The sequence below is a fragment of the Castor canadensis genome, chromosome 10 (assembly GCF_047511655.1).
Source record: "Castor canadensis chromosome 10, mCasCan1.hap1v2, whole genome shotgun sequence".
NCBI lineage: Eukaryota > Metazoa > Chordata > Mammalia > Rodentia > Castoridae > Castor > Castor canadensis.
The window spans coordinates 145,208,115-145,235,550 of NC_133395.1; the positions used below are offsets into that span (position 1 = coordinate 145,208,115).

The 27,436-nt window shown below is 50.7% G+C and overlaps 1 protein-coding gene across 2 annotated transcripts in view; it reads left to right on the forward strand.

Annotated features, from left to right (window-relative positions):
- The window catches only part of Aldh1l1 (aldehyde dehydrogenase 1 family member L1), a 59,635-nt gene extending 34,646 nt beyond the window's left edge, over positions 1–24,989 (forward strand). For both annotated transcript variants that reach the window (XM_074044529.1, XM_074044530.1), the window contains 9 exons: positions 2,598–2,703; positions 3,715–3,802; positions 11,265–11,358; positions 13,435–13,534; positions 14,640–14,738; positions 18,593–18,758; positions 21,528–21,633; positions 22,914–23,113; positions 24,726–24,989. In XM_074044529.1, the coding sequence (XP_073900630.1) occupies positions 2,598–2,703; positions 3,715–3,802; positions 11,265–11,358; positions 13,435–13,534; positions 14,640–14,738; positions 18,593–18,758; positions 21,528–21,633; positions 22,914–23,113; positions 24,726–24,781 (1,015 nt within the window). In that variant the 3' untranslated portion in view covers positions 24,782–24,989. The remainder of the gene's footprint in view (positions 1–2,597; positions 2,704–3,714; positions 3,803–11,264; positions 11,359–13,434; positions 13,535–14,639; positions 14,739–18,592; positions 18,759–21,527; positions 21,634–22,913; positions 23,114–24,725) is intronic.
- Positions 24,990–27,436: the final 2,447 nt, after the last annotated feature.

The following is a 27,436-nucleotide window of genomic DNA, read 5'->3' on the forward strand; positions in this document are numbered from 1 at the left end:
CTCAGCGTGTGGACACACATGGCAGTCCTCTCTGTGCACACTCCCACAGACACACCAGAAGTGTGATTTACCAGTTTCGAAGGCATCTCTCAATGCAGTCAAGTCGACAGCCATGATGCACCATCACAACAGTGAAAGCACAGGACCTGGAGCTCAGCAGAGGAAATACAAAGGCAGCCTACAGAGCCACCTGAGCACAGGCTGAGGGCAACACAAATTCAACCCAGTGAAGTTCCTCATCTCACTACCAGAGGGCACAAGGCAGCAATAGAAAAATGGCCACACACCTTTTTTTGGGTGGGGCTATGGGTTAACTTGGCAGTGAACATTGGGGAGCCACATGTGCCTGCCATGGAGAATCCTTCACAGGTGCACAGGGGTCTCACCCTGCATGCAGCCTGGCGTACCCTGGGGCCAGAGAGCTCTCTATTGGAAGAAAGCACTTCTTCTGCCATGGTCCCAGTATGCTTCCTTTGGAGCCTTGTGCCCAAGAAAGTGGAGAGACAGAGCAGACTGCAAGGAAGGGATGGAGAGAGAGCTCAGGCTTGTCTCACTGGGTCAACCAAGCCCTGAGGTCTCCCACTGAGAAAGGCCACCATGAATAGGCAAGGCCGGTGAAAGACTGGTTCTAAGGGCAGCTGGACAGGGTTGTATTTACCCATTCCCTGTGGCCCATACCCCCTCTGGCTTTGACTTCGACCCAGGGCTGGTTTGCAAACTTCTAGTGCAGGAGGCTCCTCCTTTCCCCTCACTGGCAGGTATATGGGTTTTCTTGGGGCTGCTGAAACAAAGTACCACAAAATGGGGTTGAATCACCAGATTATTGGCTCACAGTTTTGGGCACTGGAAGTCTGACAGCAAGTTCTCAGCAGGGCTGTTTCCTTCTGAGAGCCATGAGAAGAATCTGTTCCAGGCCTCTCTTGGCTTCTGTGTGTGAGTCAGTTTTCTGTCACTGTGACAAAATACCTGAGATAATCAACTTAGTATGGGAAAAGGTTTACATTGGCTCAGTTTCAGAGGTTTCAGTCCATAGTCACTCTATTGCTAAAAAGATAAAATAAAGCCTATTGCTTTGGGCCTGTGGTGGCACAGCACGTCATCGCAGGAGCACATGGTAGAGAAGAGTGGTTCACTTCCTTGGCTGGGAAGCAAAGGGAAAAGAAAAGAAGAGGGTGAGGGTCCCAATATCCCCTTCTAGGCCATGGCCCCCAATGACATCACTTCCTTCCACTAGGCCCCACTTCCTGAAGGTTCTACCACCTCCCAATAGTGCCTAGACTGGTGACAAAACCTTCCACACATGGGCCTTTTTAGGGCATTCAAGATCCTAACTATGATAGGGTGGCTGCTGGCAGTCTTTGTCATTCCATGGTTTGTAGAAGTGTCACCCTGATTGTTGCCCCGGTGAGCGTGTCTATCTCTTAACATGGTCTCCTTTATATAAAGACATCTGTTACATTGGATATGGGCCTGCTCTACTCCAGTTGACACCATCCTAACTTGTTCCATCTGTAGCAACTCTGTTGCCAGCAGTCTCATTTTGAGATTCTAGGAGTTGAGACATCAACATACAGATTTGGGAATGGGAACACAACTCACCCCATAGCAGGGAACTCTTCTGATGTGTTTCCTTCTTTGGAACCCCCACAAGCCCCCTTGCTGTCTGCAGTGAACACACTTCCCTGGGAACACCTGGGAGCCTCGTGCTCTGCTCCCTGCTGCTCACCTTGTCTCTCGGGACTTGCTCGGTGTATGTGGGTGGGATGGGGAGCGGCTTTCCTCACCCCTCAGTGTGCTCCACTGCTCTTAAGTGAGGTGCAGGCATGCTCCCAGTGACCCTGTGCTCTGCAGGCCCTGGCTGACGCTCTCCATGCCAGCCTCTGCTGGACCCAGACCACATAACCCTTGAGATTCCTCACGCTGCCACCCTGCCTGACAACCCCTACACACGCCCTTCCCACTGTCTGCATCTAGATAGGAAGCCTGGGAAGCATGCTATAATGGTGATGATGTCACATAATCTGTGCGGGGGTTCATCTAACTGTCTAGCACTCGCATGGAGAGCTGCTGTGGCCCCGGTGATCCAGATGTGGCCAGTATACCGCCTGTTCTTGTGCCCATGCTCCCAGTCCATACTGCCTCTGAATATGAGGTACATGTGCCCAGCCAGAGGTTCCCTCTTGGCCCAAAAGGCGGCACCAGCCATTCATGCAGAGCAGACACACTCACCAGGCCTCCCGTGGTGACTCCTTCCATGGGACTGCCCCCTGGCTTTGAGGACCTTCTTCCAGACTTCCTGGCCTGCCCTGTGACTCAGGCCCTCTCATGATCTCCTGGCCACTGTATTCTTCCCCACTGCCTGTGCCCCTAGACAGCTCCCATCAGTAACTGACTGATCAGTAACTGCCCCGCACCATGGTGTCCAGTCATGTTGCAGCCTTAGGGGTAGAAAAGGCAAAGGGACCATTGATGCCTTATTAGGAAGCCTGCATTTCAGGGTGCAGGTCAGGCCCTGGGAGAGGGACAGGAGTTGGCAAGTCCACTCTGGGCACCCAGACTGGGAAGAGGGACAGAGGCCTACTGCTTTGGTGTGACAGGGTCTGTGGCATTGTCATCCCCTGGAACTACCCTCTCATGATGCTGTCCTGGAAGACAGCCGCCTGCCTGGCTGCAGGGAACACGGTGGTGATCAAGCCTGCCCAGGTGAGTGGGGTCACTCTGGATCTGGACCAGCTGTGGGTTGTGGAGAGCAGTGGAAGCCCACTGGAGGGAGGAGGTGGAAGGCACTGATGCTGGCACATGTGAGGGTCAGAACTGTCCCATACAGACTGTTCTGGACATGGTGGGTGGGGGCAGGCATTTCCACACAGAGACCAGCACTCTGGATTTATGGAGCAGAAATCTTGCTTGATGCATTGCAACAACCCTCAGAGGAGACCTCTGCTCCTTCAGGGCCCTGGTCCAGCATGGGGGCTGCTCACAGGTCAAGGTCATTGTTTCTGGAGGGTCACCCCCATTGCTCATTGCCCTTAGGTACACTCAGCCCTGTGAGAGGCCCCTCACAAAGTCTGAAACCCCCCTCCCCGCTGCAAAGCCAACCCTGCCACAAGTTTGGCCACTGGCAAAGGCCCTGTGGGGCACTGGGAATGACAACCTTGTCCAGAAATTTACAGAAGCCAGGAGAGGAAGGGTTGTTGGGGACCTTAAAGGGCCAGAAATGTCCTCCCTTTTGATTTCCACAAGTGGAGCAGTAATCAGTTACACACTGGCTCACGGGGAGCAGCGTCCCCGAATCTTAGTAGACAGCAGCTGCTGAGGCAGCTCCACCTCCCCAGGTGGCCTTGTGTCCAGCCTAAAGATGGCAATTCTCTGGCACAACCGAGGGGCAGGATAGGTGCGCCCTGTCCCATAAGCCCAGCCCTCCGGGGACAGAGCCCTGCTAGCTAGTCCTATGGGACTCCTCAGGGATCAGTGTAAACAAACAAGAAGAAATGAGCACAGTGCAGGAAAGGGGTCTGGGGGCTGCAGCCCTCAGCAGGACAAGCAAAGGTCAGAGCTTAGCAGGTCCTTGCTTCATCCGGGGAAGCTGGATCCCCATGGTGGACCAGGCAGGCTGCTCCTTTCTGCTTGCACATGGCACTGCTGGGAGAGGACAGGGGATTCAGCACCCTGCTTCCAGCGCCTTCTTGCCCAATCTTCCTTCCTGTCCTTCAGGTGACCCCACTCACAGCCTTGAAGTTTGCAGAGCTGACATTGAAGGCCGGCATTCCCAAGGGTGTGGTCAACATCCTCCCAGGATCTGGTGAGGAACGTGGGGCAGGGAGCCACTGGGGCCGACGGAGGAGGAGACGCACTTGGGCAGAGCAGGGCCTGTGGCCAAAAGCAGCCCAGTCAGAGTCGGTGCAGCTGGCCAGCCTGTGGGGAGAAGTCTGCACAGGGAAGGATTTCAGTTTTCATAGACCGCCTGAACGGTTTCCGTTCGGGCAGGCACAGGCTCTGCGATAAGTCACATGACCTTGGTATTACTGTCCTGGAAGCAGAATCTCTCTGCAGCGCATTCTAGGCTTTGGGCAGTCAGGGGCCTTGTAGCATAGTAACTAACTGCTTCTTAGCTTCTTCTGTGTTTAGTGGTCTAGTTCCTGGACAGGGTTGTCTCTCCTGTGCAGATTTAAAAATCTGCTGACACAAATACATAATATAACATTATATATTATAATAACATATAATAATATAATTATTGTTTAATAATCTCATCATTTTTCTCTGTTTTTATTCTTTTGATTGCCCTGATAGCCTCCTTATATTTTCTCTTTTTCTTTTCCTTTAAATTGATTACATTTATGAAGTTTTTCCTCATTTGTCCCCACCTGTGCTCACCCTCAAACACACAAACAAAAACTTCTGGGTCTCTTTACATATATCATTGGTTTTTTTCCTGATTTTTTTTTTGCTATTATCTTTATTATTCCCTTCTGTATTCTCCTGACTATATGTTTTGCTATTTTTTTGTAACTCTTTGAGTTGAGAGTTTAGTTAACGAAATTTTTATGGTTCCAGTAAGGGAAGCATTTAAAAAGAGCTTTGGTGACACCTCAAGCCTACCGATGGACACTTTTACCATTGTAAATATCCCCTATCTCTCATACTCAAAAGAGTTTTTGTCTTAAAGCATGTTTTGTTAGATATAAATATAACAACCCATGCTTTCATGTGGCCACTGTTTACTGTCCTTTTATTTTCTACCTGTTCATACTGTCTGATCTTAAATTTGAGTCCTTCGGACAAAATATAGGGTTGGATCTTGTTTTTTGTTATGTAGTCTGGAAATCTCTGCTTTTTGATTGGATAATTTAGCCCATTTACATTTAATGTTATTGTTGATGTAGTTGGATTTGCCATTTTACTTCTCATTCTGAGTCTTCTATCTTTTCCCCTCTATTTCTTCTTTGCTGATTTCTTTTTCATTAACTGAATATTTTCTAGTGTAACACCTTAATTCTTCCTCTCCCTCCCTTCCATTTCTTCCTCCCTTTTCTCCCTCCTCTCCTTCTTCCCTTCCCCCTCTGTGTTGCCCAGGCTACTCTCAAAGTCCCAGACTTAAGTGATTCTCCTTCCTCAGCCTCCCAAGTGCTGGGACTACAGGCATGTGTCCATGTACCTAGCTTGTATTTTAATGCTTTTTTTCCACCATATATTTTCCGTTACTATTTTAGTGGTTATGCTAGGATTTATAATCTATTCTGTAACTTATCAACATCTACTCCAGATTTATGCTAAGTCCAGAGAAATATAGATATGTCATTTCTATATCTCTTCTTTTTATGCTGTTCTTGCACATTTTATATGTATGTAACATCTGTGTGTGTTATAAACCAAATAGCTGGACACAGTAGCTCCCAGCTACTCAGGATTTGATTTGGAGGATGATGGTTTGAGGCCAGCCCTGGCAAAAAAATAGCGAGTCCCTATGTCAACAAATAAACTGGGTGTGGTGGCAGACGGCTGTAATCCTAGCTATGTGGGAGGCTGCAGGGAGGAAGATTGCTGTCTGAGGATGGGCCTGGTTCAAAAGCAAAGAGACCCTAGTTGAAAAATAACTAAAGCATAAAGAGCTGGAGGCATGTCTCAAGTGATACAGCCCCTGCTTAGCAGGCACAAGGCCCTGAGTTCAAACCCCAGTATCACCAAAAAATATATACAAGACAAATAATACATAGCTACAAATAGTTTTTTGTATAATTTTGTATCTATTAAGAAGTTGAAAAAAAAAAAGCTTGTGCTTATAAGGCTTGCTATATTTGCTTTCTCCTGTATCATTTCTGTTCTTCTCATCTGGTCCTGGGCATCTGAGTTACTACCTGGTGTCCTTTCCTTACCCCACTTCAGCTTTGCCCCTCCTTGCTCTAATGTTATACAATGTATTACATTTCTATTTGGTATGGGTGCAACAGTTAATTTATATAACCTTATACAGTTGCTTTTTAAATCAGTTAAGGGATGAAAGAAAAATTAGGTATTTATGTTTTCTGTTTTTCACAGTCCCGTGAGGGATGGCTGGCCATACTTCCCTCAGCTTTTGTCTACGTTATTTGCCTCCATTAAAAAAAAAAAAAACTAGCTCACTTTACTAGATTTGAGGCTCGTGACTGAGTTTTGCAGTTTGGGATTTGAACACGTCCCCTGCCTTCAGCTGGCTGTGGCTCCGTACGGGTGGAACTCTCTTTTCTCTTGCTGCTTCAAAAGCTTCTCTGGTTTTTGTCTTCCAGCATTTTTGCTATCGTATCTGGTTGTGGATCTCATCCTGTTTCTTATTTGGCATTCCTCTAGCTTCTTAGCTGTACAGATTAATATTTTTCATCAAATCGGGGACATTTTCAGTCATATTTGCTCTCAAATTTTTCCTGCTCATTTTTCTTTCTCCTCATCCTTGGGTTCTCCCAATATGCATATATTAGGCAACAAATGGTGTCCTACTGTTCTCAGGTCTCTGTTCCATTTTGTCCATTTTCTCTCTGTTCTTTAATTACATCATCTGTCAGTCCATGTTCAAGTTCACTCTTCTTTCCTCTGCCAGTCATGTCTGCTGTTGAACCCTTTATTTTTCATGTTAGTTATTGTACTTTTTAATCTGGTTCCTTTTTAAAAATCAGTCTATGTTGATGTTCTCTACATGATGAGACATTATTATCAAAGCTTCCTGTAAGTGAGGTTTCCTTCAGCTCTTTGAACGTTTTCATCGTGGCCGTCCTGAAGTCTTTATCCATCAGACACAACACCTGGGCCCTCTCACCGGCAGCTCATATTATCTTGCTGCTTTCTTGTAGTGATGGTCACACTTTCTTGTTTATTTGCAGGTCTTAGTCTTTTGTTGTTAAAACTGTGCATTTTGAGCAGTATAAGTAGCAGTTCTGAATACTGATTCCCCCCACCTTTGGAAACTTCTTTTTGTAATTTGCTTGTTTGTTTAGTGACTTGGTTACACTGTTCTCATGAAATCCCTTTTTCTCAGTTTGTAGCTTCTGATATCATTCCTCATTCTGATGTCACTATGTCCACAGCAGCCTCGGCCTTGCCCAGGCCCACGGCCACCCTTGCATGGCAGCAGTTTTAGCAGGGCTCTCTGACTCTCATTTTCCCTGGTCTCTGTTAAGGTTTGCCTCTTTTGGAATCACACCCAGCTGCTCAGCTGCTTAAGCTGCAGGCTGGTCACTCAATTATTCTTGGCAATGCCCTGGCATAAATTGCAATTTCAGCCCCTTTGCAGGAGTATTTTTGATGAGTTGTTCTTACCCCAGACAGGCTCTTCCCTCATCCTTTCTGGTAAACTGCCTGACCTCCAGTTTATCTTACTGCTCCGCAGAGGTACCAACCTCCCTTTCTGTTGCTCACACCCAAATCTGCATTGTTTTGACAGTGCCCCTCGGATTGAACTTCTCCACATGTCTCACATAAAGTCAGCTCCCTTGGGGATTTTGGAGAGCTCTCTGTTCTTAGGGACAGCCTTACCTCCTGGCCAACATCTCTGAGCCACAGTCTCAGGCATTGGGTCTGATGAGGGAGCTGGGGTTGGGCAGATGGGGCTCTAGTATTCTCAGCCTGCCATACCTGAGGGAGAGCCTCACCTTATGACGGGAGCTGGGTGGAGAAAAGAAGCACTCAACTTCTCAGCTGTATTGGCCAAGAATTTAGTGTTTTGCAACCCATAGTTGAGTTGGGAACTGCTAGAGGCCTGCCCTCCTGGTAAGATGCAGCAAGAGCACCCCTGTGGTGGGTGGACTCGTCAGTGGGGAGAGGAGCAGAAGATGTGGATGGTGTCCTGAGGGCCATGGACTCACTGTTCTCACCGAGATTTCATAGGATTTCTTGAGTTCATATTTCTCTATTTGCTGTAGACCTTAGGAAAATTCCAGAGACTTTGCCAGTTGTTTTGAAATAATTGTGACCAGTGTGGTTGCTTCCTTGGGAAACTGTTCACAGGCTCCTTAAGCTCACCTCCCAGAACTGCACTTTGAAATATGTTATGTTTTGTTTTATTATTCTTAAGTAAGATATGTGATTGTAGTTTTAATGTCTCTTTGACCTAGGAGGGACAAAGACTGTTTTTAATTTCCCAAGAGTTTTTTCCTGAAATTTTGTCCTAAGTTTCTACTTTTATTGTATTGTGATCAGAGAATTCAGCCTGTGTATTATCTTGCTAACACTGCTGTAGCAAAGGGCCAGAACTGAGTGGCCCAAACCACAGAGACGAGCTGTTCCAAGTTCTGGAGCTGAGAAGTCGGACATGGTTCTGGGGAACACCTCTTCCTACCTTGTGGAAGCATTGTCCTATGTGTGGTTTTACCTGTACACAGCATTTTTCCTGTGTGTGTGTGTGTGTGTGTGTGTGTGCGCGTGCAAATTTCTCCTTTTTAGAGGGGCACCAGTCATATCGGATAGGGCTTACTCAATGACTTCATCTCAACTAGTTATCTCTTAAATGATTCTTTTCCCAAATAAGGCCACATTCTGGGGTACTCAAGTTTAAGATGTTGCTATATGAGTTTGGGTGGGGATACAATTCAACCCATAACAGTCTGTAAAAATTCTACTTTCTAAAAGGTAGGACTTGTCAGCCAGTACCTACCTTTAGTGAATGCTGGGTAACCTAAAACAATGTATTATTGCTGTTGTTTAATATACTTTTATTATTTAGAACAGTTTTAGATTGACAGACAAACTGGGCAGAAAGTCCAGGGAGTCCCCAGGTACCTCCTGCCCCAAGCCCCACCCCACTGCCACACTACACACCAGCATGGCACAGTTGCTGTAGTCAGTGTGCCTACACAGACACCTCGTCACTGCCTACAGCCCAACTTGCATCAGGGCTCACTCTTGTACATAGTGCAGATTTGGACAGATGTGCAGTGACCTGTCTCCACCATTACAGTTCATATGCAGTACTTTTACTGCCCTAAAAATGCTCCATGCTGCCTGTTCACCCCTCCCTCCTCCTGCACCCTGACCACCCCTATCCTTTTCCTATCTCCATAGTTTGGCCTTACCCAGACAGTCATAGAGTTGGAGTTACACAGTCTGTAGCCATTTCAGATTGGCTTCTCTCACTTAGCAATATTCATTGAAGGACACTATGTGGCTTTCCGTGGCTTCTAGCTCACCTCTTTAGCACTGAACAATATTCCACCATCTGGATGTGCCACAATTTATTAGCCCTTCATCCACGAAAGTACATCTTGGTTGTTTCCAAGTGCTATTGATTGTAAATACAGGGGCTGTAAACAATGCCTGGGTTGTATGTGGATGTAAATTTTTGGCTCCTTTGGGCAAATACCAAGAGGCACAGTTGCTGGATCATGTGGTGTGAACATGTGGTTTTCTCAGAAATGGCCAGGTGCCTTCCGAAGCAGCTACACCACTGCACAACAAGCATGAGTGAGTTCCTGCTGCTCCTCACCCCTGCCAGCATTTGCTATTGTTCGTGTTCTGGATTTTGGCTATTCTAATATGTGTGGGATGGTATCTCATATTACTTTAATTTGTATTTCTCTAATGAGAAACGACACTGAGCATTTTTATATGCTTATTTGTCCCCTGTGTATCTTCTCTGGTGACACACAGCCGTTCACATCTTTTGCCCAGTTTTTAATGGGTTGTTTGTTTTCTTATTGAGTTTCAGTGGTTCTTTTTATATTTGAGATACAAATAATAGCTTTAACAGTTCTTTGTCAGATATATCTTTGCAAATACTTTCTCTCCCAAATGATGATTTAACAGGAGTGGTAGCTTGGAATTAGCATCAGAATCATGGGTGACGTTAGCTTGATATAAAGGGAGGCCACCAGGTGTCTTCCAAACCTCTGGAACCGAGATCTTCACAAATGTACCTGGACACATGGCTGTTACCAGCCTAAAGTCAGGGAGCAGGGGACAGACAGAGGGAATGGGCAGGCCGAGGAGCCCCAGGACTGGGTAATTTGTAGGGCAGGACTGGGTAATTTGTAGGGCAGGGAAGGGAAATGTCAAGAATGACTCACAGGTTCTTGTCTTGAACAAACTGGCTGCAAGGGAGAGTTGTTTACTAGGCTGGAGAGTCCTGGAGGGGTATGGGACCAGGGGAAGATTAAGAGTTCCATTTCAAATGTGTTGAATTTGAGAGTCCATAAGACTTCCAAGCACAGATGCCAAGTAGGCAAAGGATGGTAAATGGATCTGGATTCCAGGGGAGCTTGGCTGGAGACACAGGTTTAGGGCATGACATGCCAAAGCCTACAGAGATCAGCTGAGGAGGCCATGTAAACTGAGGAGAGGAATATGCCCAGGGAGCAGGGTGCTGGGTATTTTAAGACTGAGTAAGCAAGGAGATTGAAAAAGAGCAGTCAGAGGAGTAAGAGGCATACCAGGAGAGCAGGAGTCAGAGGCCAAGTCCTTGTGGGAGGAGGAGGCAACAGACAGCAGGGAAGTCCAGCTTAAAGTTTCACTGAAGCAGAGACATGAGGAACATGTGCCCAGGGTGCAGTGTGGAGTGGGGAGGTGTGGGGCAGGGAGCAAGGCCAGGAATCAGAGCTTTCCAAACAGGGAACAGCAGCACCAAGGCTCCTCATGGTTAGCTGCATGACAGTGGAGCCTGTTATGCCTAGAACACCCCATCCCCATGAACCTGACCAGGCGTCCTTGGGTCTCTGCTGGAGGCTCTGCAGAGCTGGCTGGCTGAGTGGTCTTGCCACGGTCCCACCTGATAGGTGAAAAGCCACATGAGGAACATACAGTTTGCTGGCTTGGCATGACAAAAGTACAACAGATTGGGGACTCTGCTGTCACAAGTTATTTGTCACAATTCTGGAGGCTGGAAGTCCAAGGTGTTGATAGGGCTGGTTCTTCCTGAGGCCTCTCCCCTTGGCTGTAGATATTGCCTTCTCCCCGTGTACTCTCCTGCTTGCCTCTCTGTGACATCCATCTGCGTTCTAGTCTCTTTTTCTTACAATGACATTAGTCACATTGGAACAGGCCCACCCTAAGGACCTCATTTAACTGAATTACTTCTTTAAAGACTCTGTTTCCAAATACAGTCATATTCAGAGGTACTAGAGGGGTTAGAACTCCAACATTTGAATTTTAGGACACACAATTCAGCCCGTAACAGGGGCAAGGCCCAGTGAGCCCAGGCACTAGGAGCACTGAGCTGGGTGTAGATGTGTGAGGGGCCGGCAACTGGCCTGTAACTTTCTCAGTACCACAGGGCCACCCTGACTCCCCACTTTTGCCCGCAGGCTCGCTGGTCGGCCAGAGACTCTCAGATCATCCCGATGTGCGGAAAATTGGGTTCACAGGCTCCACAGAGGTGGGAAAGCACATCATGAAGAGGTAGGTGGCTGGTGAGGTGGGGGGAGCCACGCTGGCCATGGTGTGGGGGTGTGCTATCTGGCAGTGTGTGCAGCCATCCCCATGGCTGTGTTCAATGCCAGTGCTGACTCTGTGTTTCTGACAAGCCCTTAGGAGACCTCTGGAGCTGTCCTGCAGAGCCCAGTTAGGTCCTGGCACCTCACCACTGGACATGGGGCCCCAGTCCCCTGTGGCAAAGTGCTTAAAGTGGGGCTGATCTGAATTAAAATGTGCTGAGAGTGTAAAATAATCACTGATATAAAAAACTCAGCAGACATAAGTCAGGTGTGGGTGACACACACCTGCAGTCCCACCACCCAGGAGGCTGAGGCAGGAGGATCGTTAAGTTTGAGGCCAGTCTGACTAAGTTTGAAGTCAGTCTGGCTACATAGCAAGACCTTGTCTGAAAACACAAACAAAAATAATGCACAAAAAAGTTAAGTACTCATTCATCATTTTCTATTGATTGCAATTTGAAAGATAGTATCTTTATTAGTTAGGTTAAATAAAATCCTGACTCACTACTGGTTCTCTATATCCTGGGGTTCAACATCTGCAGATTCAAACAACTGCAGATTGGAATGTGCTGGTGGCTCATGCCTGTAATCCTAGCTGCTTGGGAGGTTGAGATACGAAGGATCTGGTTCCAAGACCAGCCCAAGCAAAAAGTTCACGAGACGCCATCTAAACCAATCACTGGCTGTTGCAGTGTCCTTACTCCAAGGACACGTGACTGCCCATCTCTGTTTTGCTGTAGTCACCATGTGACTTTCCAGGGCAGCCCAGTTCCCGTGTGTCAGATCATGCTCTTGTGTTGTGCAGGATCCCCCCATTGTAGCTCCCAGAGTTCTCAGGGACCCTTTGGCTACCCCAACCCCACTCTCCACAGGCCCCTGAACCCTGCAAGTTGCGCTTGCAGCCCTCCGCCTGCACACAGCCTCTGTTGGCTGGCCCAATGTAGCTTGGGCATCTTCCATCTTGAGTGCACACCACACTCTTCACCTGACACCCCTTTTGGCTCAGAGGCTACCAACAATGCATTGCATAGTCAGGGTCAGATGGGGGCTGCTTGGATCCATTTTGAGCATTCTGCAACTGGACAGCCCTGCCTCAAGGCAAGTCTCAGTGAGAGGAATGATGGACAAACAGATGCACAGACAGGCGGGAGGAGGGGCAGTAGCTTCCAGGAGTCATGGCAGGCTGTTCACCTCTCTAGCCTAAGAGCCAGCCCATGTTCCCCTCTGCAGCCAGCATGTGGGTGGCGATCCCATCACAGCACACCACACTGGTCCAAAGGGGGTTCTCAGAACTCCTGCAAGGAGAGCTTAGGGGGCAAGGTTTGGGAGCACCCTCCACCCCCGCCACCCCATGTGTCTCAACAGCCGTGTCTCCATGTGGTTGGCACTTGAGAGGAGCACTTCTCCCCAGTTGGTCCTCACAAGGAGGCCTATGCCCGAGGCCATGCCTGGTATCTTTCTGACTTTCGGCTGAGTGTGTTGAAAACAGCGTCCCTGCACCTGGTTTCTTGTCCACCAGCACGCAGTGTCCGTGATCCCCACCTCTGTTTGCACTGCCACTAAAACACTGGGATGCCAGAGCTCCTGGCCACTGCAGCCACACCAGCTGGGAATGATTTTGTTTCTGATTTATTGAGCAGCAGCTGTGTGCCAGGCACAGAGCTAGGCACTGGGGATGTTCTAGGACCACCATGCCTGCTGTGATGAGACATGTTCTGCAGGTGGAGCCAGACCTAAATACACAGAGGAGCAGAGAGCAGCAGATGGGCACACAGGGAGGGACTGTCTTTTTTGGGACAATCTGAGGCAGCTGTAAGAAGGGCACAGTGCAGCGGAGGCCTTAAGGCCTGAAGGAAGAGCAATCCAGATGGTGGGGACAGTGACAGGCCTGTGGTATTAAAGGATGGCTCCATTATAGGATGGAGCCAGTGTGGGCATGGGTTGAAGGCACGGGGCCAGGCCTTACTCTTTGAAACTGTCCTAGGAGCCATCTGTGCTTCAGGGCTCCCAGGCACCAACCCCAACCCTCTGTTCCTTGCAGCTGCGCCCTGAGCAATGTGAAGAAGGTCTCCCTGGAGCTTGGCGGGAAGTCGCCTCTTATCATCTTTGCTGACTGCGACCTCAGCAAGGCTGTGCAGATGGTGAGGGCCGGGCCTGGGTTGGGGAGGCACAGGGAACCTGACTCCATAGTCAAACTCCTGCAGTTAGCCTAGCCTCAGTGGACACTGTCCATGGTGTCACCACAAGCATAGCATGGCAAGGAGACTTGAGGCAAGGATGACATATGTTCTCCCAAATGTCCCCAGAAGTTTCAGAGCCTTCAGAACCACTGAATCAGCTGCACAGGTGGGGAACACAAGCCAGGCCCCACCTGTCCTGAAGTGAGCAGGGTAGCCTTTCCTGACTGCAGGGAAGCAGACAGTCCCAGAGCTGTGTTCATGACTCTGATGGGGTCCACTGTGCACCGGGATGGAGGAAATGCCCACCTTCTAGGGTTGTCACAGTGGACAGTGGTGTGTGTGGCACATGCCTCAGGAGTGTAGGGACTGTTCTTACCATTAGTTTTTTCATTATGCCTTTGCCCCTCTCCAGTCCTGGTGGAGCAGACTAGTAAGGCCACTTTCAACCAGATGCCCAAATATGCCCTCAACCCCTACATAAGCCCCACTCTGCCTTGGAGGAGCATGTGACACCCCAACATGGTCAAAAGAGGGAGTCCAGCCTCAAGGCCAGGACCTTGTTCACAGTCCTCTGGTGAGCCCATCAGTCCCAGGACCTTGGCCCCAGTGGCAAGGCCAATGATGCAGGACCCTGAGCAAAGCCGGAGGCTTAGCTGTTTTCAGGACAGCTGGACTTGACACTGGCCTTCCTTCCTCCCTCACATCCCACAGAGGGCTCCCCAGGCTTCCAGAAGCGTGCTCTAAGTGCCCAGGTTCACTCCTTGTTCTCCATCGTCTGCAGTGTAGACAGCAGCCTTGTTCTGCAGCAGGGGAGTGAGGGCTCCGCCTGTCTCTCTCTTGCCATGTGGCCTTGTGCCTTCACTTCCCATACTGCCACCTCTTGCCACTCCTCTACTGACTGAGGATTGTGCGGGATGTCTGTGTCAGTGTCAGTGGCCCTGGCCTGGAAGGCAGGCAAGACACTGATGCACCTCCATTTCCTATGAGAAGGGGCAGCAGCCCTGGTGGGGAGCAGGGCAGGAGCTGAGAGGATTGGTAACCTGGCATTCTTGCTCGTTCTCTAAAGGGGATGAGCTCCGTTTTCTTCAACAAAGGGGAGAACTGCATCGCAGCAGGACGCCTCTTCGTGGAAGACTCAATCCATGACGAATTTGTGCGGAAGGTGGTAAGTTCTGCCCCAGGGTCAGTAGCCTGGGCTGGAGGGGGTTGGAGGGAGGGAGGCAGGGCTGAGCTTCCCAATTTATGAATCCTCCACCTAGGTCAGGGGGCCTATGGGAAAGTGGGCTGGTTTTTATGTTAAGTGAGAAGCGAATTCCATGGCTCAAATTAACATAACCCAAAAGGGCCTGCAGGCTGGGGTGCCGTTAATTGGTGCAGTGCTTACCTAGCATGTGCAGGGCCTTGGGTTCCATCCCCATTCCGCCAGTATCAGGGTGAGGCTCCCCAGAGGTGGATCCTGAAGCTAGAATGTCATTTCCTTACAGCTGGCGTTCTCCAGGTGAAGCCTGGCAAGCAGAAGGGGCCAGGAAAGCAAGGGGACAGAGCAGAGCAAGGACAGGGTAACTTAGGCCTGACTTCCCCCACAATGGGAGTTCTGGAACATGAAGTACCCCACACAGGTGCTCTAGAGTAAAGGCCAGGCTTTGGTCTGGCGTTGTTGCTGCAGACTCTGTGGAACGGAGGAGGGCAGCTCCCAAAATCATCTGCAGCCACCTCACAGCCACTGGGATCTGGCAGGCTCTGAGCAGCCTCTTTCCATGAATTTATCAACTCTTTTAACCAAACCTAGAACAGGTTTGAGGCTGGCCTCTGGGACAAATGGGTTATCTTGAACTCGTAGGGGTATCTTTTTTTTTTTGCCTGTACTGGAGATGGAACCCAGGGTCTTGTCCATGCTAAGCAAGCACTCTACCACTAAGCCACACCCAGCCAGGAATATCTTTAATGTCTGTTTGCTTTGTTTAACTTCAGGTTGGCTTCATTTTCTCCAACCAGCCTCAGAATGTAGGGGTGTGGGATTGGCAGTTCTAGCTTGACAGTCTTATAACATAGAACCAGAAAGAGAAAGAACTCCCCCTCCCAAGTCTGTTGGAAAAAGTCATGGGGAAGGAGACAGATTGGCTTGACCTGAGCCTCTCTCTGTCCTTAATCCAGACAGCAATGCCAGGGATGGCAGCTAGTGTTGGCTCTGCTGAGCTTCCCCCACCCTAGGTCCTGGAGAGCAGAGCTAAAACTCAGTGCATATGTTCAGGGATACTAGAAAGACAACACCCTGTGATGTGACAAAGTGACAAACTATTGTTAGGAAGCCAGGGGGAGAGGGCTGTGTGCTGAGGACAAGGTGAGATGGCCATTTGAGAGGAATCGGGGTGGAAGGTCTATGATTTAGTCAACTTTCTATTGCTGTGACAAAATGCCTATGATGAACAACACATAAGGAGGAAAGGTTTACTTTGGCTCACAGTTTCTGAGTTTCAGCCCAGGATCTCTTTGGGCCTGTGGTAGCGCAGTACATCATGGAGAGGAGCATATGTCAGAGCAGAGCTGCTCTCCTCAGGGAAATAGAGAGGGAGAGCTGGGAAATAGAGAGGGAGAGCTGGGGTTCCAGCATCCCTTCAAGAGCACATCCTCAGTGACCCAACTTCCTCCCACTAGGTCCCCTCCTTGAGGCTCCCCCACCTCCTGACAGCACCTTGGTCTAGTGAGCAGGCCTTTAGACATGGGTGCTGGTACTGGATCTTGAGTAATGGGTTCAAGTGTGAAAGGCGGTTAAAGGACTATGTACATGGGACTCTGCTTTTGTTGTGTAGCAAATGACCCTCAAGCCCAGTGGCTGGGAATGACAGCCATTCACTTAGCTCACCACCCCACAGGCAGCAGTTTGGTCTGGGTTGGACTTGCTCAGACATCTGCGTTAATGTCCTGGGCAGCCAGGGGCTGAGTTGGATGGCTGGGTGCCCTGTGGTCCTTCATTCTGCAGTTTGTGCTCAGGTAGTGGCAGGACCCTCACAGGAGTGAGAGCAGAGTTTAGATGTCTCTGGGAGTTCACAGAGCATTGCTTCTCCATTTCCTGTTAGCCAGAGCACATCACGGCAACTGTAGATTCAAGGGGTGGCAAAATGGATTCCACGCTCTATGAGACACACCACCAAGAGATGTGTGCGTTTGTACGAAGGAGCTGGCCAGCCTGGCAGAGAGAGTCCTCTTGCTGTGACAGGCTCAGCAGAAGAGTAGCTGAACCAGGATACAGACCCAGCAACCACCACAGACAAGGTGGTCCTGGGGAGTGGGGGTCACTGAGCAGAGTATGGTTGGGTGGGGAGAAGCTGAGGTCCTGCCTGGGATCTGAAAGGGAGTCATAAGACTCCCACAGGGTGAGCACAGAGGCCAGAGTCCCAGGAAAATTCTCCACAGAGCCACAGCCTATATTAGCCTTCCGTTACTGTAATGAAATACCTAAGGCAGGCTACTTTTATAAAGCAAACAGGTTTATCTCAGCTCAGCTTCTGGATGCAGAAGTTCCAAACAAGATGGTTGGTACAGGCTTTAGCGTTATGTCACGGCAGAAGTGTGTTTTTATCAGTGTGTGGACTTTCTCCCTCTCCTTATGAAGCTACCAACACTAGTTGTGAGGGCTCCACCTTTGACCTAATCACTTCCCAGAGACTCTGCTTTTAAACACCACAGCTGGATTAAGTTCCTACTGTCTTAATGCCATTAACCTAGAACTTTGAAACTCATCCTGACTGAGTTTGGGAGGAAAACTATGTTCAAACCGTAGCACATCCATACCAAGGATGAGAGCAGCATCCGGGAGACTCAATGAGGTCAGAAGAGACTTGGGCACAGTTTGAGTGTCCAGGGCAGGAGCAGAGGGTAGGGAACAAAGGAGTAGAGGGTTGGTGGTGGAATGGGAGTCCTTTTCAGGACAGTTGGGGCACTGTGGGGCCCTGCTGGAAAGGACCAAAGGGCGTCCCTGGTGCCTGAGCTCCACCTGCATCTCTTTAGCGCTGGCTGGGGTATCCATCACACAAGAATGAAGTGGCCCTAAGCTTGGCAGGAGAGGAGGAGGCAGCTGTTCACCCTGACCAGAATGAGGGTGGAGACACCTTATCCCATCTTAGGACATCAAGAAAGGCTGAGAGAAAGGCTGCTGCAGGAATGGAATTCCAGCCTGAAATCCCATGTCTTGGTTCGCTTTCTGACTCCCTCCACTGCCCCAGGCTCCAAACTGTTAGACATCTCTTCTGTGGCCTCCCTGAGGACACAGACCCGCATCTCTAGACAGTGAAGCCTGGGTTCACTTTTATGCTGGCTGAGGAGCAGAGAAGGCTTCCTGGAGGATGCTTCCCGAAGCAGGCAGAAACGGAAGCGGGGATGGGTGCTCCTGTCTCAGGCTGTTCCACTCCACTTGGTGTCTGTCCCACTCTGTCACTTGAGCCTATTGCAGCAGGATGGTACCTCCAGCCAGGCCGTCCCATATCCTGGAGTCCCTGTGACAAACAGTCCCTTCAGGTACATGGCAGCAGGTTCAGGACTGACGAGAGCCACACCTGTTCTGTACCTGGTGTCCAAAAAGCTGGTCACACACACCTGTCTTCCTCTCCTGATCACCCTCATCACTGCATACCTCCACTTCCCAGCCTTTCTGCAACGAGGCTTGGGGCTCCCCTGGAGTCTCTGTACCTCTACATGTAGGAGACATTTGGGTTTTTGGCCTGGGAGGTGAGTTTGGAACCAGAATTGGCAAGTCTTAGGAGCTGGGAGACAGCATGTGGACTTTCTTTAAGGATCAATAGTGGGTACAAAAAATGCAAACATGGTTTGTTTGTTTATTTATTTATTCAGCCAGTTCTAGTGTTTGAACTCAGGTCTTCATGCTAGCTAAGCAGGCACTCTACCACTTGAGCCACACTTTCCAGCCTTCCAAAAAATCCAAACATGGGAGGTGAGCCAGGTGGTGGCCATCAGAAATGGCAATAGCATCTGAACTACACCTGACTCAAGGACTTTCTGCAGGTGGAGGAGGTGGGGAAGATGAAGATCGGCAACCCCCTTGACAGGGGCACCAACCATGGGCCGCAGAACCACCAGGCCCACCTGAGGAAGCTGGTGGAGTACTGCCAGCGTGGAGTGGAGGAAGGGGCCACGCTGGTCTGTGGTGGGAAGCAAGTCCCTCGGCCAGGTCAGAGTCCTCCCTACTCAGCTGGGTAAACAGCCTCTAGCTTCAGTCTGGTTCTAAATGGAGAGAGTGGAAGGCCAGGGCCCGGCGCAGCCAGGATTGGGCCTTTGATCCATTCTGGAATTTTAGGTAGAGTGGGCCTTAGTGATTTGGACACCTGCCAGGCCCAGCTAAGGGCTTGCAAGGTAAGGGGCCAGAATGGCAACATCTCCAGGGCTAGTGTGAAACTGTGTTGTACTGGACTTGGATGGCTATTAATATCATGGTCCCTTAAGAGTTCCTCTTCCTGTGGGTTCCCTGACCCATGATTCAGTATTGAGTCTTTGGCTCTTGGTTCTCAACAGTTGCTCTTTGGCAGAAACTCCCTTTGCACTTCACTTTGGTGGAGGTGTGTCCTCAGGGCTATCCTTAACTGGAGTGCTTCCTGTAGTGGGTCCTTTTCTGGAGAATCTCATCCCCGCCCCATGGCTTAGTCTCCCTTCCCCCAGAGACATGCCTCAGTCTCACCCCGTTCGGAACTCCTGACTACCCAGCCAGCGGCTCACTACACCTGGTGTCTCCAGTCACTGCTATCTCAACAGCCATCACAGCGTCGCCACTTAGCCTGACTCTTCTGGAACCCTCTTTCTGGAATCCTCTTCCTGATCAAGCCACTCCCCAACCCACAAGAGCAGAGCCACAGGGATGCCCTTTTGTGTTGCTCACCTGTGCACTGCCTGCTCCACAGCACAGGGGCCATGTCTACCTTCCCCTGTCAGCTCCTCCAAGCATTGCACAGAGGAGGGTCTCAGCTCACTGATGGATGAAGTGGGAAAGAAAGGATAAGGCCCAGGCTCTTCTCTCTTTCTTACCCCCATTTTTAATTGGTTCCTGGTTCTGTTAAGTCAGTTATCTTTCTTGTGCCTTGGCTCTTCTGCAGCCTGGCTACCTTCTTGTCCTATGGGGATCATCACAGCAGCATCTTGAGTGGTTTTGTGAGCCCTGATAACCCTTCACTTACACAGCTGCTAGGGCCTGGGCCTCTGTCCTCCAGGGCTCAGACACTTCAGTAGTGCCATCCTCCAGCAGTGACAAGTCCACATTTCTTAGCCCTGCACCCTTGCCCTCTCGTGATCTGTTCGACTAGCCCTCGATCCATACTCTGACCATATCTTACACCTTTCTGGATGCTTCTCACCTCTTGCCCTCTGCATTTGCTGTTCCTCTGCCTGGCACACCATTCCCTAGTGCCCCACCCAGAGAACAACTTGTCATTTAGCTCAAACAACATCCCAGCACTAGGAGTTCCTAGAGGCTGGAGACAGTGTTACCATGGCCTTAGCAGGGCATGGATGGCAAGGTTTATTAGCGGTTGATGAGAGAGAGTATAGTGAGGGCACACTCACAGAGCAAGGTGAGAGACCTGAGAAAGGCCATTGGAGCCCCCCAAGACCCAGAGCTGTCACATCCAACCCCTGACATGAAGGGGTACAAGGAGAGTGGAGAATTTCTGGACCCCAGTGAGGAGCAGATCATGAGTTCGGGGCTGCCTCTTTTTGTGAAAATGCACCTGGAAGGCAGAGGACAAAGGATCCTGGACATGAAGTGCACTGTCGGGAACCAAAGCAGCACAGGGGAGGAGAGGGAGGAGATGGAGAAGCAGCCCAGTGCCCTGGCTCCCAGCGGGCAGCACGTGGTTGTCCACTGAAGCCAGTCCACGTCAGCCAACAGGCATGGTACATGCCAACAGACATGTACAATCTTACAAATTGTAATCCATGTTAAAGTGTAATTTATAAATGTGTGAAAATCCAGTCATGTCTTGCTTAACAGCCTTTGAGTCAATATTGGACCTCATAAATGACTGCTACCCTGTAAAGTTATATTGCCTAGGACTGGAGTAGCTCAGCCATGGGGTGCTTCTGTGAGGCCCTGTGTTCCATCCCCAGAACCATAAGGAAAAAAAAAAGACTTTACTGCCATGTGACATCAGGGCTCTTAGTTGACGTAAGCACTCTCCAAATTGCCGAAGGTCCCATTTCTCCATTGTTAAGTAACGCATGGCTCTACTGAATATTTTAAAGCTTTAAAAAAACTAGACTAGACTGAGTAAATTTCAAGTCTCTCAACCTTCTGAAAGCTGGGTAGAATTACATCAGAGTCTGGGAGGTTCTCAGGAGTGTCTCTGCATCTAAAGAAGAAATAGTCAGAGGATTCCTACCATCAGAAGTGGTTCTGTCCCAGCCACCATGGCCTGTGGGCTGGTGGTCCAGGGTAGAAGGAGGTGGTCAGCCCTTCTTGACTCAAGCAGCCCTGTGAGAGAGGAGTTAGGAGAAGGGAGAGTCCCAGAGGTCTTGTTGGGCTGATCAGTGTGCAGAGCACCTCCTTTGCAGCTCCTATTCCATGCTGCAGCAGCCAGGCCAGGGGGAGAGCCACCTGGGAGGCCCCCTGTGCCAGGGAGTCTAGATGTTTTCAGACTAAACAATGCTAGGACTTTGCCATGGGCTCTGGCATTGGAGTCAGAGACCCTTGTCAAGTCTCAGCTCCATCACCCACCAGCTCTATGAACTTGGGCCTTGTTTTCCTCCACAGCATTTAGTTGAAAGGCCGTGAGGATCACAAAATCTGTCTGGTGGGAGAGCCATCCATAGATTTTGGCACCCCTCACACAGGTGCCACACCATTGCATTTCTACAGTGGGTCATCTGCACAGTTCTGGTGTGACCCAGGGCTTGGTGGGGCCCGTGGCGGACTGCACCTCCTATGTACCAAAGGCCTCTGTCTCCTCTGCAGGCTTCTTCTTTGAGCCAACTGTCTTCACGGACGTGGAGGACCACATGTTCGTAGCCAAGGAGGAATCCTTTGGGCCCATCATGATCATCTCTCGGTTTGCTGACGGGTATGGAATCTGACTTCTGCCTCTCAGGCCGATGCTTCCTTGTATGACTGGGGTCTTGGCATGAGCTTTGGGAGGTGGTGCATGGCAGCCAGGAGGACTCAGATGGGAGGAAGCTGTGGACGCCGTCTGAGGGAGGACACACTTTCCTCCTCCTGTGAGGAGCCCGTGACCAGGACAGCTTCGAGGGCCACTGTGAGCAAAAGGCAGCTCCCCCTGTCCTGCCCCTCCCTGTGCTCTCTGTGTGTCTCTAAATGTCCTACAGCCTGCAGGTCCTGTTCTGATCCCACACTGTCATGCACTAAACCACCCTGGAACCACAGAGCCTGGATGGCGAAAGTACGGAGCATCACTCAGGAACCTGCACGTGACTCTTGGCTCTGTGTCATTTCTGGGCCCTCCTGGGACCTCTGGAGCAGCTGTGCTCACGTGGTTTTGGGGTCTCCTGAAGGCTCTCTCTTCAGGGCAGCCAAGACCACAGACCTGACACCAGCTTCCCTGCAGAGGGCAGCTGTAGGAGGCAGGGCTCCTATGACCTGGCCTCAAAACTCCCATCACATCCCGCCCCCTGCCATAGTCTCTTGATCCAGCAGCTGCCACGGCCAGCTGGATTGAAAGAGCAGTGAGCACTGCTCTTTGGACACACTTGACCTTCTACACCGTCTTTCCCTGGCTTTATACAGCACCTTTGCACAAACTGCAAAACAGCATTTCAGCCTCCCCTTCTAGCAACTGTCAAAAATACTGAACTTGTCAGCATTTTCTGATTTTATTGGAACAAGAGGCTGTACTGCCATCTACGAAGCAGATACTATAATAGGCCTTAGGTCTCTGAGTGTGTGAATGCTCAGCCAGCCTAAGTGCCCACACGGGCCTTTCCCCTGTCCATAAAGAAAGGGGCCTGCTGATGCTCCCTGGGGCCTTAGGGGCCCACTTTTTATGAATCTGCATCTACTCTTTCTCATCCCACCACTTTTTTTTTTGAGACAGGGTTTGACTCTGTTGCCCAGGCTGGCCCTGACCTCCTGGACTCCAGCAATCCTCCCACCTCAGCTTCCTTGATGCTGGGACCACAGGTGCATGCCACCGTGCTGGCTCTCCTCCTCACTCATGCTTTCCTCTCTTCACTGCGCCTTCTGTCCCCTGCAGACTTGGTTTAACTCAGGCACTTCTTTTCCGTTTTTAGTCTTGTGCAGCCGGGATCCTGGTCTTTCTCACCCTTGCGTCCAGGGCTGAGGCCTCTTTGAGTCCTCCCTCTGAGATTTCTTGGGTTTTCCCCACAGGGACACGGATGCTGTGCTGTCACGAGCCAATGCCACAGAATTTGGCCTGGCCTCTGGTGTTTTCACGCGGGACATCAGCAAGGCCCTGTATGTCAGTGACAAGCTCCAGGCAGGCACTGTGTTTGTCAACACATACAACAAGACTGACGTGGCTGCTCCCTTTGGAGGATTCAAGCAATCTGGATTTGGCAAAGACCTAGGTAACCTAATCCTGCCTGCAGGGTGGCTTTCATTTCTTCATTCAACAAACATCTGTTAAAGGCTGCTGGATCCCAGGTCCCGTCCCAGATGTTGGGGTATCATATTGAACAAGATGACTGCTAGGAAATCAGTTCTTACTAGAAGGGGAAAAGCAATAATTAAGTCAGTGAGTGCAGAGAACAGGAGTGCTGGGAAGAATGTGAGAACCACCACTTGGGGAAGGAGACTTTAGTTGGGGACAGAGGGTCCCCTCTGAGGGGGCGGCACTGCTCCTGAAGTTGAGTGGGGTGGAGGATTTGGCTATAAAATCCAGATATATGTTCATAGTAGAGAGAGCAGCCTTGGTCTTGGAGCTGCACAGAGATGGGAGTGGTTGGTATGGGCTGGACAGCAAGGAAAGAGACCTGAGACACAGGAGGGCCAGATCTCAGGGTCCTGGGGACCACAGTGACAGTTGCTCCACCTGACAGATGTGGGGAGCTTGGCTCGCCCCTCTTTCTCAGGGCTGCTCTGTGTCTTAAGTCTTGTTCTGTCCTGCTGCTATGGAAAATGACAGCTGGGGACTGGACAGGCCTGACCTGCAAGCTGGATGGGGCCTGGGAGGAGCAGGATGCTGACTCTGAGAGGCCTGGATGTCTCTCCCAGGCTCCAGGCCAGCTCGGGGACTCGCAGGGAGGGTCAGGTTGAGATTGGAATCAAGGGAGGTCACTATTTCTATTCTTCCCTTCTCCATCCTTCAACTCCCAGGGTGTTTGTGAAAAGAGCCCCACAACACCTCACAAGATCAATGCACACTCTCTGCAGCCCTGAACAGGGGTGGTACGTGTACATACATGTAGACTACCCTTCTACTCCCACCGTCCTCTGTCACCAGGATACCACCACAGGAATTCATGGGGTGTCCAGGAACACCACGGTCACCAATACCCAGGAGAAGATCTCAGTCACTTAGGATTCTTCCCCACTGTGGGCACTGTGTCCTGTACAAAGGAGACCAGCACCCCCCACAGACACAGGGCCCATGCATTCCACTCAGCTTGCCTGGGATGGGCCAGAGACAGGGGCACAGCAGCAGCAGCACTTGTGGATGGGCTACCCTGGAGCCACCCTGGAGCTGGTGGGAAGCTGTCAAGCAGCCACTGGCCACACATACTTGCTGTGGGGCTGAGATGCTCCAGCCACAAAGCACTACCAAGTACATGACCTCAGGGTTCCTATGGGGTACCCCTTTCCCAATCACAGCTAATCTGGAGGTAGCTGGGGCAGCAGTGAAGAGAGAAGATGGGCCTGCAAGTCTCAGTAACGGGAGGGCAGCAAGGCAGCCTCAGCCACCCTCTGCTGCCTCCCATCACCACAAGGTAATAGGAGCTAGGCAAGTTTCCAGAGCAAATGCCCCAGATTGTTGCAGGTATCCCATTCCTGCACTAGAGTCCTAGCCCACCACTCACTGCAGGGATAACCTGGTAGGGAACCTGGGCCTCGCTTCTCACGGGGAGTGGAGAGAGCCATGCCTCCCTCAGGGCTGCTCACAAACATCCTGTGAGACCCTACACATGCAGCCAGAGCAGTTCACAGCCACAGTGTGACCTAGCAGCACGCGCTGTCTTGCAGGAGAGGCAGCCCTGAATGAGTACCTGCGGGTCAAGACGGTAACTTTCGAGTACTGAATCAAGGTCTCTGCAAGAGGAAAGACCCCATCCCCACAGTGCCCCTTCTTCTGCACCCATGTGCCTTCCCTTGGAGGCCTGACCACTCAGCCTGGGACACTGGAAGCCCTCTGCCTGCTCCCCTGTCTGTGTTGGGAACTCTGAACATGTGACACTTGGCTGAGTAGGGAGTGGTCCACAGGACAATAAAGGTTGTGAGCAGAGGTGGTCTGGGCTGTGGGTCTCCACTCTGTCTGTGGGTGTCCTGGGTGCCTGGAAGTCTGTAGTCCCTGGAGTCCTGGGAACAGCAATGTTGCTTGACCTTGGGAGAAGCCAGACTGTCCTGGAGAGACAGAAGTAAATGTGTGTGGTTAGCTCAGGACTCCACAGGCAGTGGCTGAGAGGGAGCTAGGGATGCAAGAGGTCTGCAGAAGGGACCCCTGGGAAACACATGGAAGGAGTAGGACTGGGGGAGAACCCTGAGTAGTGATGCAGCTTGGTTTCCTCAGCAAAGATTCATGGCCCTTTCCCTGGGCAGCACTGCTGTCTTTTGCCCTATCTTGTACCTTCTGATCTCTCCTAAGCCCAGGGCTCCCCCTGTAGGGCTTCTGTCTTTCCTGTGTCCTTGCCCTATGGGAGCCCAGGGCCCTCTCCTCAGCACCCTCATTCTGTAGATCCCACACACACACCTACAACCCAGTAGACCTGCTCTTGCCTCAGTTTCCCCCACGTGCTCACTCTCTTTTTGGCATCCCTGTCCCCACCACCACCTGGCTCTGCCTGAGTCCCAAAGTGCCCCACTCACCATTTCCTCCACCAAGTCCCTTCTATCCCAGTACAGACTGGGAGTATCCCAGGTCAGCCTATGCTTGTCCGGGAGCACCTTATGCCCTTCCCGTGTCAACACTGCTCTTTCTGAGCTTGCAAAGCCCCAGTCTCCTTAAAGGTCTCTACCTGCCTGACCTTCCTCTCTATCCTTGCCTTCCACTAAGTGTAGTTGTGAACTGTGATGACACTGTGGTTGATGGGACCATACACACAGTGGTGGTCCTGTAGGATGTCAGTGCAGCCACCTAGTAACACGGGGAGATGTAATGTTGCACGGCACACTGAGGTGTTTTGGGGATGCTGGTGTAAACACCTCCTGTGCCACCAGTCCTTTGAAAGTAGAGTGTGTTCATTTGTGTACACACAGACGACTTGACTATGATAATGAATGGTGATGTTACTGGGGTCCTTTGTGGTACTGGGGATTGAACACAGGGACTCATGCTTGCTACACAAGTGTTCTACCACTTCACTCCCCCCAGCTCTTTTGTGTTTATTTTGTTTTAATATAGGGTCTCTAACTTTGCCCTGGCTGGCCTTGAACTCTCCCTCCTTCTGCCTCTGCCTTCTGAGCAGCTGGGATTAAAGGCGTGTACCACCACACCTCACTGAGATATTACTGGTTTATGTGTTTCCTACACTTATCATTAGAGTGTGATCCATCCTCTTATAAAGCAATGACCGGCTGTCAAGGTGGATGCTGCAGTACACCACAGCAGTCTCCTATTGCTCGTGTTTGTGGCGACCCCTGATTGCATTGGGAGGCAGTGAGTGACAGGGCCCTCCAGGCTGCGTAGATGCCCTGTGGGATGCTCATACAGGGGTGACATCACCTAACAACACAGATGTCAGCACACCTGCCCGTCTTTAACTGATGCATGACTATATACGTCTGTAGAAGGCTGTCCAAACTTCACCTTGGGAGAACTGGCAGCAATTTGTTGAGTCCTATGTGCCATGCAGGTTCCAAATCCTTCACAGACATTCATCTCATTTAGGGCTCGCTACTCCAGTGAAGGAGGAGTAATTCTTATCTCCATTTTAGAGACCGGGAAATTGAGGCAAAGAGCAGCAGAACTGCCCAGGGTCTTACAGTATCTGTGGAAATCAGTTCCTCTCACTTCCCAAATCATGAGGACTTAGTGACTCATCCTGCAGAGACCTCTGGTGCCTGGGTCTCAGAACAGACACTGTGGGCCTCCATTCTCTTTCAAGTCTCAGCTGTGGGGGGGCCACCCCACTGAGCACTGGTCCCACAGGGGAAGCTCTGCTCTCCTTGTGGCTGCTCCCCCCAGGTGGAGTGCTAGGAAGGCCCCATTCTCAGAGCCTAGTACATGGCTGTCAGACGGGTGCAACTGCTTAGGAGACCTCAAAGGTCTGTGAAAAGCCAACAGCTCCCAGTCTGTGTGGATCCTCAGAGCCCCACAACCCACACCAGACACTTGGGAGGAATCCTTCTCATCTGCCTCCTGCAGTAGGGGCTCACCCCTGCCTCCACACACACACAGAGGGCTCCTGCCCTGGTCAGTCACATTCCTTGTTGCCCATAGAAGGAAGAAATGTGCATTTAACGATTTCACTTCAACTCTTAAGCCTTTTGGGCTCTGTGCAACCTCAGAGTTGATCTCTACCTGATGACTGGTGAACATGGCCGCCCTGCTGGGAGGAAGCTTGACCCTGTCCCTGGAGTGTGGCCTTGCTCCAGCGCAGTGTGCTTACGCACAATTGCCCTCTCCTGGGTTCTAGCTGTTCTGCCTCAAATGCCTGCAGGGCTTAGACATCCAGTCCTGGCCTCCCTTCATGTAGAAGAGCAGGTAATTCTCAGCTCAGTGCAGGTACGCTCCAACT